We start from the raw sequence: 12,312 nt of genomic DNA on the forward strand, positions 1-12,312 counted from the left end.
GATAGGTTTTGATTGAAATCTATATTAAATATATCGCAATCTAACGAATGTGTTTATATAGACAAATTTGTTCGCTCAACACAGGCAACTTTCGATCAACCAGCGACTATTTTTTTAGGTGACGTGAAAAGAAAAGGCTAGCAAGCAAATTATGGCTCCTCACCCTGTTGGTTGCTGTCTTTATACAGAATGACTGTTTGCATTCGCTCTTCTGAGGGATTATTTACTCTCTATAGCATTCCAGTGATAGATATCCTTGGAGGCGTCTTCGCTCATTAAGACAGAGTGATTATCGTTCAAAAATAATGGCCGGATCATTCGAATTTGAATGAGAATCGTTCAGTAAACGCAGCCAGCGGTCCAACCATCCACGATAATTCATTTGCTTATCGTTAATTTCATCATTGTTGGCGCATTTGCTAATCGTTCAGTTTAAATACTGATTGTTCAGTCGTTCTCCTTCACTAGTACAGTTACGTGTAAAAGAACCTTTAATCTTTACCCAGACACCTAATACGACAACACAAAGCAATACCCTCGGACGCGAGGTCCCCAAACTTAGCTTCACACATTGGTTTTCCCCTTTCATCAGGCTCCCGGATCACGTCATTCACCCGAAACTGCATCAATTTGTCTGAACATACCCTGAAAATTACCCAACGCCGCGACAAAATCTTAATGGTTTAGCATTTTCTCTTGTTATGCCGTGTATATGGAGGAACCGCAGATACCGCCGTGTGACCGCTCCGCTTTCTGTTAATCTCGAGCCTCCTGCTTCTTGAATAGAAGAACTCTAGACTAATATTATAGACTGCATAGAGGATTAGTAATTGGTTTGTGTTATCTCTCCTTGTTACTTTCCTTCTGTCACTGGGGTGAGCCGCAGCTTTTAACTGCTTGTTGATGCCTTCAATTACAGCTCATGACAAAACACCCGGTGAAGCGTCTGGGTTGTGGTCCAGAGGGCGAAAGGGATATAAGAGAACACGCCTTCTTCAGAAGGATAGACTGGGAGAAGCTGGAAAACGGGGAGATTCAACCACCCTTCAAGCCAAAAGTGGTGAGTAAGCCAAAAGTGGTGAGTAAGTTGCAGGCCCAACCTCCGGACTACAAAATTCCCAATTTACAGGGTAAACCTCCAAAGCTGCATTCACAATTTTGATATTACAACCCCAATTCCCAAAAAAAATTGGGACGCTGTGTAAAATCTAAATAAATGTAAAGAAAAGAATGCAATCATTTTGAAATCTCCATATAAGCATACGTTATTCACAGTAAAGCATAGAACAGATCAGAAGGTGAAAAGGAGACCTTTTTCCATTTCATTAAAAAAATCGATGGCAGCAACACCTCTCACAAAAGTTGAGGCGGGGTTAACAAAGTGCTGGAAAAGTAGTACTAATGAAAAACCGCTATAGTGTCAATTTTCTACTAAGTCACATGACTGTGTATAAAAAGAGCATGTTAGAGAGGCAGAGTCTCTCAGAAGCAAAGCTGGCCAGAGGGTCTCCAATCTGTGAAAAACTGCATCTAAAAACTGTGGAACAGAAAAATGTTCTTCAATTTAAAATTGTGAAGACTTTGACTATCCCACCATCTACAGTACATAATATCACCAGAAGATTCAGAGAATCTGGAGACATTCATGTGCACAAGGGACAAGGCCGACGGTCAATATTGGATGCTCGAGATCTACGGGCCCTCAGGCAGCACTGCATTAAAAACAGGCATGATTCTGTAATGCAAATCGCTGCATGGGCTCAGGATGCTTCCAGATATCACTGTCTGAACACAGTTCACGGTGCAATCCACAAATGTAAGTTAAAGCTGTATCATAAAAAGAAGAAGCCATAAATCATCATAATCCAGAAACACCGACATAATCTATGGGCCAAAGCTAATTTAAAATGGACTGAGGCAAAATGAGTAATCAGATCAATCAAAATTTGAAATTCTTTTTGGGAACCACAGACGCCGTGTCCTGCGGACTCAAGAGGAGAGGAGCTTCCAGCACACAATTGATGGTATGGAGTTGTCTTAATGCCTATGGCAGGGGCAGCTTACACATCTTGTAAGGCAGTGTCAATGCTAAGCGGTATATAGAGGTTTTAGAGCATCACATACTCTCATCCAGACATTGTCTCTTTAAGGGAAGGCCTTGTATATTTCACAACCCAATGCCAAACCACATACTGCATCCAACACAACAGCATGGCTCCACAGATCAGTCTGGGTGCTGAACTCGCCTCCTGCAGTCCAGACCTTTCACCAACTAGGACTGTTGAGAAGCAAGAATCCTACATCAGACAAGACGGGACAACATTCCTCTCCCAAAACTCCAGCAATTGGTCTCCTCGCTTCCCAGACATTTACAGACAGTTGTAAGAAGAAGGGATGCTGCACAATGGTAGACACGGCCTCGCCCAACTTTTATGAGATGCGTGGCTGCCGTCAATTTCTTAATTGCGCTAATTTTATAAAATTTGAAACCTGTATAGCAGAGTTTTGGCTGCAGCTTTTGATGTAATTGGAGCATAAGACACAATATGATAGCCAAATAGTTGCCTCAGCCCTGGATATGACTAGAAGATAAGGCATGCTATAGCTCTGGAGAGATAGAAGAGTGCATTATATGGAGATTATGCCTGGATGTAACTCTATATAATGCAGCTCCAGGCGCTGAGCCATAGTACACACAGAGTGATGGTGGCCCGAGCAGGCGGTGCGTGCTATGTTCCTGGAGCAGGGAGGAAGCTGATCATCATCGTCATGCTCCACACTCTTCCAACTGGGGTGATGACTACAATTTTCATGCCTCTATATAAAGCTGAGGTGTCATCACAGCACTGGCTGCTGCTTCCGTGTTGTCACTCTCCAGTGATGTGAGCAATATCCGAATAGACTGGTTATACAGAGACCTGCACCCCGGAGGCAGGAACATATAGATAGATTGGGCGTAGTTGTCCATGTCCCTCTATATTGGAGGGAGAAGCAGACCAGCTCCGGTTACTTCATCTCCGTATACAATGTGAAAGTGAATTGGAGGGCTGCTGCTTTTGCAGTTCTACTAGAATGCTCAGCTCTGCTATATAGGGGATCTAGTCAGATGGACCAGCTCCAGGAATGGGCCTTGTTCTCATTCTTGCTGTAGGGCCCCTTCCCCTCTCTGCAGAAGGATAGTGCAGCACTGTTAATTCACCCTTCATTTCCCGACTGCCCATACTCCTTAACCCCTTAGTGACGGAGCTTTTTTGCTTTTTTCCATTTGTTTTTTCCTACTCCCTTTTAAAAAATTGTAACTCCTTTATTTATCCATCGACGTCGCTGTATGAGGGCTTGTTTTTTGCGGGAGGAGTTGTATTTTTCAATGGCACTATTTATTGTACCATATAATTTACTGAAAAACTTTTAAAAAATTCTTAGCGGAGAGAAATGGAAAAAAAAACGACATTCCACCATCTTTCGGTGCTTCCTGTTTCTACAGCACACAAATTGCAACAAAAACGACCTGATATTTTTATTCTATGGGTCAGTACGATTACTACGATACCAAACTTATATAGTATTGTTTTTGCTGTAGTACTTGTATTTTTTTTTTAAGATATTTAATTTTTTTCAATTATTTTCTGCGGTCATTTTGTGCGCGCAATAACTTTTTTATTTTTCCGTCGACGTAGTTGAGCAAGGGCTCATTTTTTGCGGGATGTACTGAAGTTTCCGATATTATCAATTTGGAATACATACGACTTTTTGATCGCTTTCTATTGCGTTTTTTCTGTGAGACTGGGTTACTAAAAAAGTGTATTTCTGGCGTTCTTTATTTTTTTTTTCAGACGACGTTCACCGTGCGGGAAAAATAATGCACTACTTTGATAGATCGGACTTTTACGGACGCGGCGATATCAAATACATATTTTTATTTTATGATTTTGATTTTTTAATAATGGATATGGCAAAAGGGGGATGATTTAAACTTTTGTAACTTTTTTTTTTTTTTTTTTTAACAATTAAAAAAACTTTATTATTTTTTTTACATTACTTTGAAGTCCCCCTGGGGGACTTTAACATGCGATGCTTTGATCGCTCCTCCAGTATGACGTAATGCTATAGCATTACGTCATACTGCTTTTTTACAGGCAGTCTTTCAAGCCACCCTGTGTGGATGGCTTGATAGGCAGTCTGCTAAGGCAGCCCTGGGGCCATTCATTAGGCCCCCGGCTGCCATGACACCTGCACGGATCCCCCGATCTCACCGCGGGGGGGGCCGTGCGGGACCCCCGAACAGCGTTCGGGGGATTTAAATGCCGCTGTCAGAATTGACAGCGGCATTTAAAGGGTTAATAGCCGCGAACGGCCGAGCGCAGCTATTGCCCACGGGTGTCAGCTGTAATAAACAGCTGATGCCCGCGCTGTATGGAGGTAGATAGCGGCGCTACCTCCCTCCATACACGTCCTGCAACAGCAGGACGTAGTTTTATGATAGGGCTGTCACTAAGGGGTTAAACAAAAAACTTCCGGCTTCCCACTTCACCTCTTAGGATGCAAATCCCACACCGGATGCATAAAAGAAACAACGGTGCATCGTCTTCGTATGGGCGTGAAATCCTCAATATTAAGACATACGTCCAGAAACAGGCTTATGTGCTTCCGACCGGTTTATGGTACTCAGTTGTAGTACTAGTGCCATAACTAAGGAACATAAACAGTAACCTCCCTTGCTCACTTCCAATCCTGGAGGGGCCCTTTAAGACACTGAAGAAACAACCTGAGTAAAACAGTAGGACGCATTATACTTAGCGCAGGGCCTGAGGAGGTGAAGCATGACATCAAAGAGGGAATTACCGTCACGCTTCACCCTTCAGACCCAGCGCTTGGCATTACACAGTGGATCAGCTTTGCCTGGAATGTTCCTTTAGAGGGACACTGCCATCACAAATTAACAAACGCAGTGTTATTTGTAATAATTTTATTGGGTAGTTTGTTTCCCTTTCTACATCATGGACACACACAGATTATATATATATCTAACCCCGCCTGTTGTGCTTAGTGCATAGTTAAAGCTATTAATTAGGAAATATAATATTGTGTGTATGTATGTGTGTGTGTGTATATATACACACAAAATATTACATTTCCTAATTAATAGCTTTAGCTATGCACTAAGCACAACACGCAGGATCACTTAACTCTCTCCTGCTGGCCATCCCTCTGACCCCAAGGAGGAGTGGCGACTCACTTCACTGTTTGCTGCTTCTTACATGTTACTAAACTACTGCACTGCACCTTTTGGGGGGGGGGGGGGCTGTTTCATGTACAAGGGCATTAGATTAATATGATAGAAGAAGCCATACTGATTCCATCCGGCTGTTCTGTTTTTGGAGCACAAAAACTGAATTCAGATGGAAATAAAGTGTTCCTTTTTTCCTAATTGATTGTTTTAAATGGTCCGTTTGGAAAACAGAACGAAATCAAACAGAAAGCATTCAGTTTTTCTGAAAACCAATTGAGATCAATGAGGAAAAAAGTGTCAATTTGATTCTATTCGAATTCCATTTTTCTGCTCTAAAACAGAACAGCCGGATGGGATTCAAATGCATGTGGGAGCGGGCCCTTGCACGGGTGGGAGTGGGCCCTTGCACGGCTCCAGACATTCGCTTTTTTTTCTCTTAATGTGACTGTTGGTGTTAAAAAGGATTTCTCCACACAGATGCAATCAATATTATTCAACCCCCATGGGAATTTAGGTTGATTTGCAAAATTATTTACAACTTTGAGCTGTTTGCAAAAAAAAGTAATAAAACAATATGAATAGCTCAACACAATGAATATCGCATTTCCCCTAAAATAAGACCCTGCCTTATATTAATTTTTGCCTCAAAAGAGGCGCTAGGTCTTATTTTGGGGGGATGCCGTATTATACTTACCTAGTAGGCTCGGTCCAAGTTTCTCCTGCTGCTTTCTGGAGCTCTGATGCACTGTGCTGCGGCATTGTTTAGCCAATTCATCAATCCCGCCTCCACATCGCAATGGCTGTAATTGGTTCTTTAACAGATGCTCAGCCAATCAATGCAGCACTTGATGAATTAATCACAGCCATCGCATTGGTTTCATCGAGTGCTGGATTAATTGGTTCTCGAGTGCTTCTCAGCCAATCAGAACCGTCACTTCCTGGAGGTGGGATTTTTGAATCCTGTAACCAGGAAGTGATGCCTGATGGAGCTCTGGAGAGCAGCAGAAGGCCCCGGCCTGAGCCTGCTAGGTAAGTAGTCTTTTATTTTTTAATGTAATGCAGATAGGGCTTATTTTTGGAATAGGGATTATATTTCAAACCTCCTCCCCCCCCCCCCCCAAAAAAGAGATGGGCTTATTTTCAGGGTAGGTCTTATTTTAGGGAAACGGGGTATAACAAGTGGTTTCTTCAAATTCAACACTTAAGTTCCAAAAATAGTTTTTTTCCATAAATATTATGTTTTTAAAAAAAACCCTTTCTGCTTTCTGACGGAAATGTCCCTTTAAGAGCTCTTCTGCTCACTATTTGGGCCAGTTCTTGCCTCACCTGGTTAAGTCGCTCACGTTACTCTTATCCTTCACTCTAAGACCGTCACAATACTGAAAATCTTGTATTACAATAGTTTTTCCCTCGAAGACCCCACTGAGTCTCCCCTTCAATTAAATAGGCAGCAGATAGGAGAAATTGTTTAGTGGGAACTTCCCATGACTTGGTAAGTCTCAGAGTGTGGAACATCCAGAACATCCTCGTTCCATCTTATGATTCAGTAACCCCAATATCTGCTGATAGACTCTAATCCAGAGCGGGCCAACAAGAACATCCCTGCGATGCGGAGAGTGGATCGCATGGATGCCCCCACTGAATGATGTGTTTATGCTACTTTCTGCCAACTAATTCCTCTTGGAATGACCATTTTTTTTCTCTCTCCCTCCCCTCCACCACAGTGTGGCAAAGGTGCTGAAAACTTTGACAAGTTCTTTACAAGAGGCCAACCTGTCCTGACGCCACCTGACCAGCTGGTCATCTCCAACATCGACCAGGCCGACTTTGAGGGTTTCTCCTACATCAACCCGCAGTTTGTGCATCCTAGCCTCCAGGGCACGGCGTGAACTCAAAGACTGTAAGAAGAATAACATACGGGAGCAAACACATTAACCCTGCAATTTTTATGGTCGCCATGTGAAGAAAATTTCCTGAAAATTCTAGGGTTAAAATTATCTTGAAGGACGTTAAAAAAAAAAAAAGAAAAAAAATATATGAATGTTATAATCTGGAGAATAATAAGCACTCGGCCGGTCTCGTTCCCTGTGCGAGGGGACAGCCAATAAACACTAGGCTAGAATTTTAGGTTCATCCTGGGAATGGAACGGGTTGGGAATAGCCAATGCACGGTTATGACCTCAATCTCTGTTCCTGTGGTCCCTGCCTCCCCCACGGTGCCAGAGCGTGAGAGCGCAAAAGATGGTACAAATGATGTTCTTGAGTCTAGTATACAATCGGTGTGATACTTTACTAGAAGCCAAATTATATGTTGCCATTTGGGGTTCTCATGTCCGACCCCCAGATCCTCTCTCGTGTCTAATAATTTGGGTTCATGAATCCCGGATCTCAGATGCGCAGGTTGCGTCATCAGGAAACATGGCTGCTGGTGGTGGGCGTGTCTTTTTACTACATGAAGGTACTCAGTCCAGGACCCTGAAGGGGAAAGGTCTTATAAATGAGAGAGAAATTAAATATAGATTTTTTTTTTTTTTTGTGGGAGGGCATTTTTGTTGTGGGAATATCGTTTGGGGGGTGGGGGGGGTGATTTGATTTATGCAAATTAATCCTTTTTTGCATGTTTTATCCGGTATTCACTCTTTATTCTACAACAGAAATGACCCCAGTCTACGTGGCAAATATTACCCAGAAAGTTTTATATATTTCAGAAAAAAACAAATTGTACAATTTCCTCTGATCTACGTGTGAATTATTTTATTTTTTACGTTTTCTGCTCATTTATGTTTGTGGTGTTTTTAATGTATTGTCAAAAAAAAATAGAAATTTGTTTCTCTATTTCATAACTTTTTGAATCTTTGTTGCTACGGCAGCAGGGTCGTCCTCGTTTCCTGTACTCAGAATGTACTAGAAAAATCTATATTTCTATACAGATAATCTACTTTCTTCCTGAGATGGCAATTTTTTAATTTTTTTTTTGTTTTTTGGTCCAGTTGCATGTCGGCGGCATACGTGCATGCAGAAAGGCGATGCATGCCGAAGTAATTGCGGTTTGGCTTTGCATGTATAAACTCAACTGCCAGATAATAGAAAAATCTGCTCCAAGTCTTTTAATTTGCAGTAAAAAAAAATTTAGATTTTAAGAAAATTCACATATTTGAGATTTGTGCCAAAAGTATATAATTTCTGAGCTGTGTGGTTTTAAGCTCCGCCCCTTTTTCTAAATTACATTTTTTTTTTTAAAACACCCTTTCTTTCATCTACTTAAAGGGGTATTCCAGTTTTTTTCTCTAATTTATTTGTTTATAGAACAGGAAATACTAGAATGTTCTCATATACGTGTTTTTAAAGATCTGCTCACATACCTTTCTTATATCGGTACACAGGACCCAACGCACAGTAGATTGGTATTGCTCATGGGCTTACTGGCTAGAACTAAACGTGGCATCCGTTATGTGATACCCTGGCATTCAGCAAGCACATAAAGAAATCGAAACTGGAATAACCCTTTAAACCACATAAAAAGTTTGTCTCTTTGTTCCAAAGCCATAAACCTCAATGACAGCCTGGCTGCTGTGGAACCACAACTCTCAGCATGTCCTCCCTGTTGAAATCTACACTTTGGCTGAGAGCAAATTCTGCAAATTTTTTATTATTTCAGGCACAGATTACTTTATTGTGCTGCAGGGGAACGAAAACTTCAAGTAACGCCCTGATAGTCGTCCTAACCTATGAGCGGGAGGGGCTGCGTTGATCAGTATTAGATTTGCCATATCCAGACATTATATCCCTACCCCGATTTGTAAACTCTGGGAGTGCAAAATCTGTGCAAGGAGAAGGGGCACAAAGAGAAACCCAAAAATGTGGACTATTGGGACGGTGGATAATGTGTAATTAGTATTTGAGAAACTGAAAGGATCTATGGTCATGTCTCCGCTCAGGTCTGTACGGTGTCAGTTCAGGTCGCCCGTTAGCTACCGGGCCTGTTTGGGTGATCACTACTTTACATTGCCTCCCCAGGCTGCACAATCTTGCCATAAACCTCTCCCATTCAGGAAGCAGGGAGTCATACAAGTTAAGGATACAAACAGGCAAACCTATATCATGACGTAGTACACGGGGCAGCGGGGGTCTACCGGCAGTCTTATGACTGCCCCTGCAGGAGGAAGGGTGTGTGGCTGCACAATAACTGCCCCATAATCCATTGTTTGTCATATTAATGATGCGTCCTGCATTGAAATACTAGCTTTATCATATAATGTATCTGGTTGATGTAATAACTGTCTTTAAGGAGAATCTTTGCCTCCGATTTAAAGCAACACTCTCTCTTCTACTGAGTAAATGTGGACGCCAACATCTGTATCATCCTACTTTGTGCGGTGTAGAGCAACGTTAACCTGAAAACTGTCAATATGCTGCGGTTGAGAGATCTCACCCTGCTAATTGGTTGAGTTAAGACCAATTACAGCTCATTATCACACAAATAGCCAACGAGCACAAGAATTCTTCTAAGTGCATCAGGTATCTGCTAATAAGCCGGGCCACAGGAGGAGTATTATAGGGGCCATGGGGACTATTAATATTCCAAATCTAGTCGCACCCACAGCCCATTTATAGCAGGACACCATTATACACCATAGAGGCCTAAAATAATATCCCATCCGTTAACAGCAGCTTGTTAGTGGTCTCCAACATCCGTTACTAAGATTCTACCGCTTACTTTTGAACCCAACTGTCACATTTCAAGGTTTTCCCCCCTCTCCCTGCTAGCGGCAGTGCTTTCACCACACACACTCAGTGAGTAGGTCCTATAGGGACAGAGTGGGGGGCTGTTGGTCCATTACCACAGCGAGGGGTGGTCTCTGTCCTGAACTATGTTTACTTTGAATTTTTCACTGAAACAATCACCTAAGAATGTGGAATAAAGATGTAATTGATGCGTCGTCTCCTGGGCAGGGCAGGTGGTGTTCAGTCTGGTTCGTCATAGGTGCGTCGGACATTCGAGGGGACTTGGGTGTACGACTGATGACATCACACATTTAGAACACACACTCTGTGATGTCAGCCGCAGTAGTATACATAGGGGTGGAGTGTTGCGATGTCTTGAGCACAATACACTGGGGGACAGTGGAGCAGTCTGCTGCCTGGTGGGAAGGGGGGTTATAATTGTTAGCAGAGATGTTGATCATGCCCCCATTACAATAGCTTCCAATACATGTAACCCAGGCAATGTCTTTTCAATAAATTCCTCTTATTGTTATCTGTGTTATGTGTCTTTGTTTGTGTTCAGAGGATAATTGGGGTTCACCTGATAAGTTTGTAGCTTTGGGCAGGATGGCTCCACCCTCATACCTACATTTAGGGGGAGGTTTATCATATATGACTTTTATGTGCGACTAAGTATCCCCCATAATGTTTAGCATTCTACAGTCACATCCAGAGTTGCAGTCACAATTCTGTTATATTGTGTCCTATAGTTAGTTGCATCCAGAGCTGCAGTCATAATTCTGCTGTTGCACCATGACTTATACTGCTGGTTTCCAGTTCGCTCTGACACATTTTCAATTCAGCTTTTTTCCTGTAAAGGAAGCTTTTATACTGCACAATTATCGCTGGAAACCACAAATTGGGGTGATGATTGTCCCATGTACACGGCCGCTGATAGGGCACTGAGTGAGATATCGCTCACCGGTCGGTCGGGCTGTGTAAACAGCAGCCCTAATGTTTGAGCGACTGCTGTTTACTGTGAATGGAGGTGAGCCGGCGGCCGGAACGATCCCCAGCCGCTCTGCCCCGTCCACTTGAAGAACTATGATTCCTGTGTAAAGCATCGGAGCGATAGTCGTACCGCAGCCCACATACAGGGTTACTATACAAGAAATACCCTTTTTTACAGAAACCAAATTACTGACATAGCCAAAATACTTTTTAGTGCATGTCTGTGAGAATCTTTTTTTATGCAATATACACAAAAATAGAACATGCTGCTTTTTTTGAAATGTGCACGCAAAAGACCAACCCATTGAAATCATAGGCATCCCCGCTGTGAAACAGTGCAGGGAATTAAAAAAAAAGTCACACTGTATCTGCGTGTGATACATGGGCGTGCGCAGTGCACAAGCAGCCATACACATCTCTGCCGGCACAGTGTTTTACGTGAGCCCAAAGGGGGCTGTTTCACGTGTATCTCTTCCCTGAAAAATGCAGCCAGAGATCTGCTGATTGCCGGACTCTTCAGTCCAATCGCTATCACAAGTCCAGCTGCCGTCTACAATCAGAGGTTCTCTGCCTGCATTTTGCATCCTAAGGGTGCGTTCACACGAGCGCATAAACGGCGCGTTTTTGCGCCCAATCGTATATACGTAACCATCTGAGGCGTTGGTTTCGAATGTATTCGTTCGCACGGGCGATTTTACGGCACGTAAAAACGGCAACCCCAAAAAAAACCAGAACATACGCGACCGAAATACGCGCCAACGCATATTCGATGGCCGAAAAGATAGTTTGCAAAGTAGGAACAAACGATAATACGCTTTCTAGCTCTGGTCATGATTGCCGAAAAACGTTCTTTCCGGCAATTATACGCTGCGCCCGTGCGAACGTAAATACGCCTACGCTCGTCTGAATGCACCCTAAGGCTGGTTTCACACGGGTGATCGCGATATCGCCTTGAGAAATTTGCAACAAAATTGCACCTTTTTCCCATGATCAGTGATGCTTTTTCTCACCCAAACGTCGCTGCCTCTTGTGATTCTCTCCCGTGAAATTGCCACGATTTTTTTAGCGTGAAAGTTGATAGGTCTTCCTAATGTTTAAATCGCATCGCATGAAAATCGCAAGTCATTGGTTTCATAATTCTGCGTTTTTACAAGCTCTCACATTGCAGGATTTTATTGCCCGCATGAAACCAGCCTAACGGCTCACATTTGCAGATCAGGGGTTGTCGCAAGCATACTTGAGGCAACTAATCAAGGACTTAATTGCATCAGGTGTACTTGAGATAATACACATCAAATACCTAGACTGGCGGCGGCTTTGACTACACTGTCATTTGAGTGCATGATAGAAATATGGCTTAAGGCCCA

At 42.8% G+C, this 12,312-nt stretch overlaps 1 protein-coding gene across 2 annotated transcripts in view; it reads left to right on the forward strand.

Moving 5' to 3' along the window:
* Positions 1-10,487, forward strand: part of PRKCA (protein kinase C alpha) — a 223,879-nt gene extending 213,392 nt beyond the window's left edge. For both annotated transcript variants that reach the window (XM_066588241.1, XM_066588242.1), the window contains 2 exons: positions 920-1,060; positions 6,955-10,487. In XM_066588241.1, the coding sequence (XP_066444338.1) occupies positions 920-1,060; positions 6,955-7,119 (306 nt within the window). In that variant the 3' untranslated portion in view covers positions 7,120-10,487. The remainder of the gene's footprint in view (positions 1-919; positions 1,061-6,954) is intronic.
* The last annotated feature ends 1,825 nt before the right edge of the window (positions 10,488-12,312 follow it).

The sequence above is a fragment of the Eleutherodactylus coqui genome, chromosome 13, assembly GCF_035609145.1.
Source record: "Eleutherodactylus coqui strain aEleCoq1 chromosome 13, aEleCoq1.hap1, whole genome shotgun sequence".
In the NCBI taxonomy this organism is placed as follows: Eukaryota; Metazoa; Chordata; class Amphibia; order Anura; family Eleutherodactylidae; genus Eleutherodactylus; species Eleutherodactylus coqui.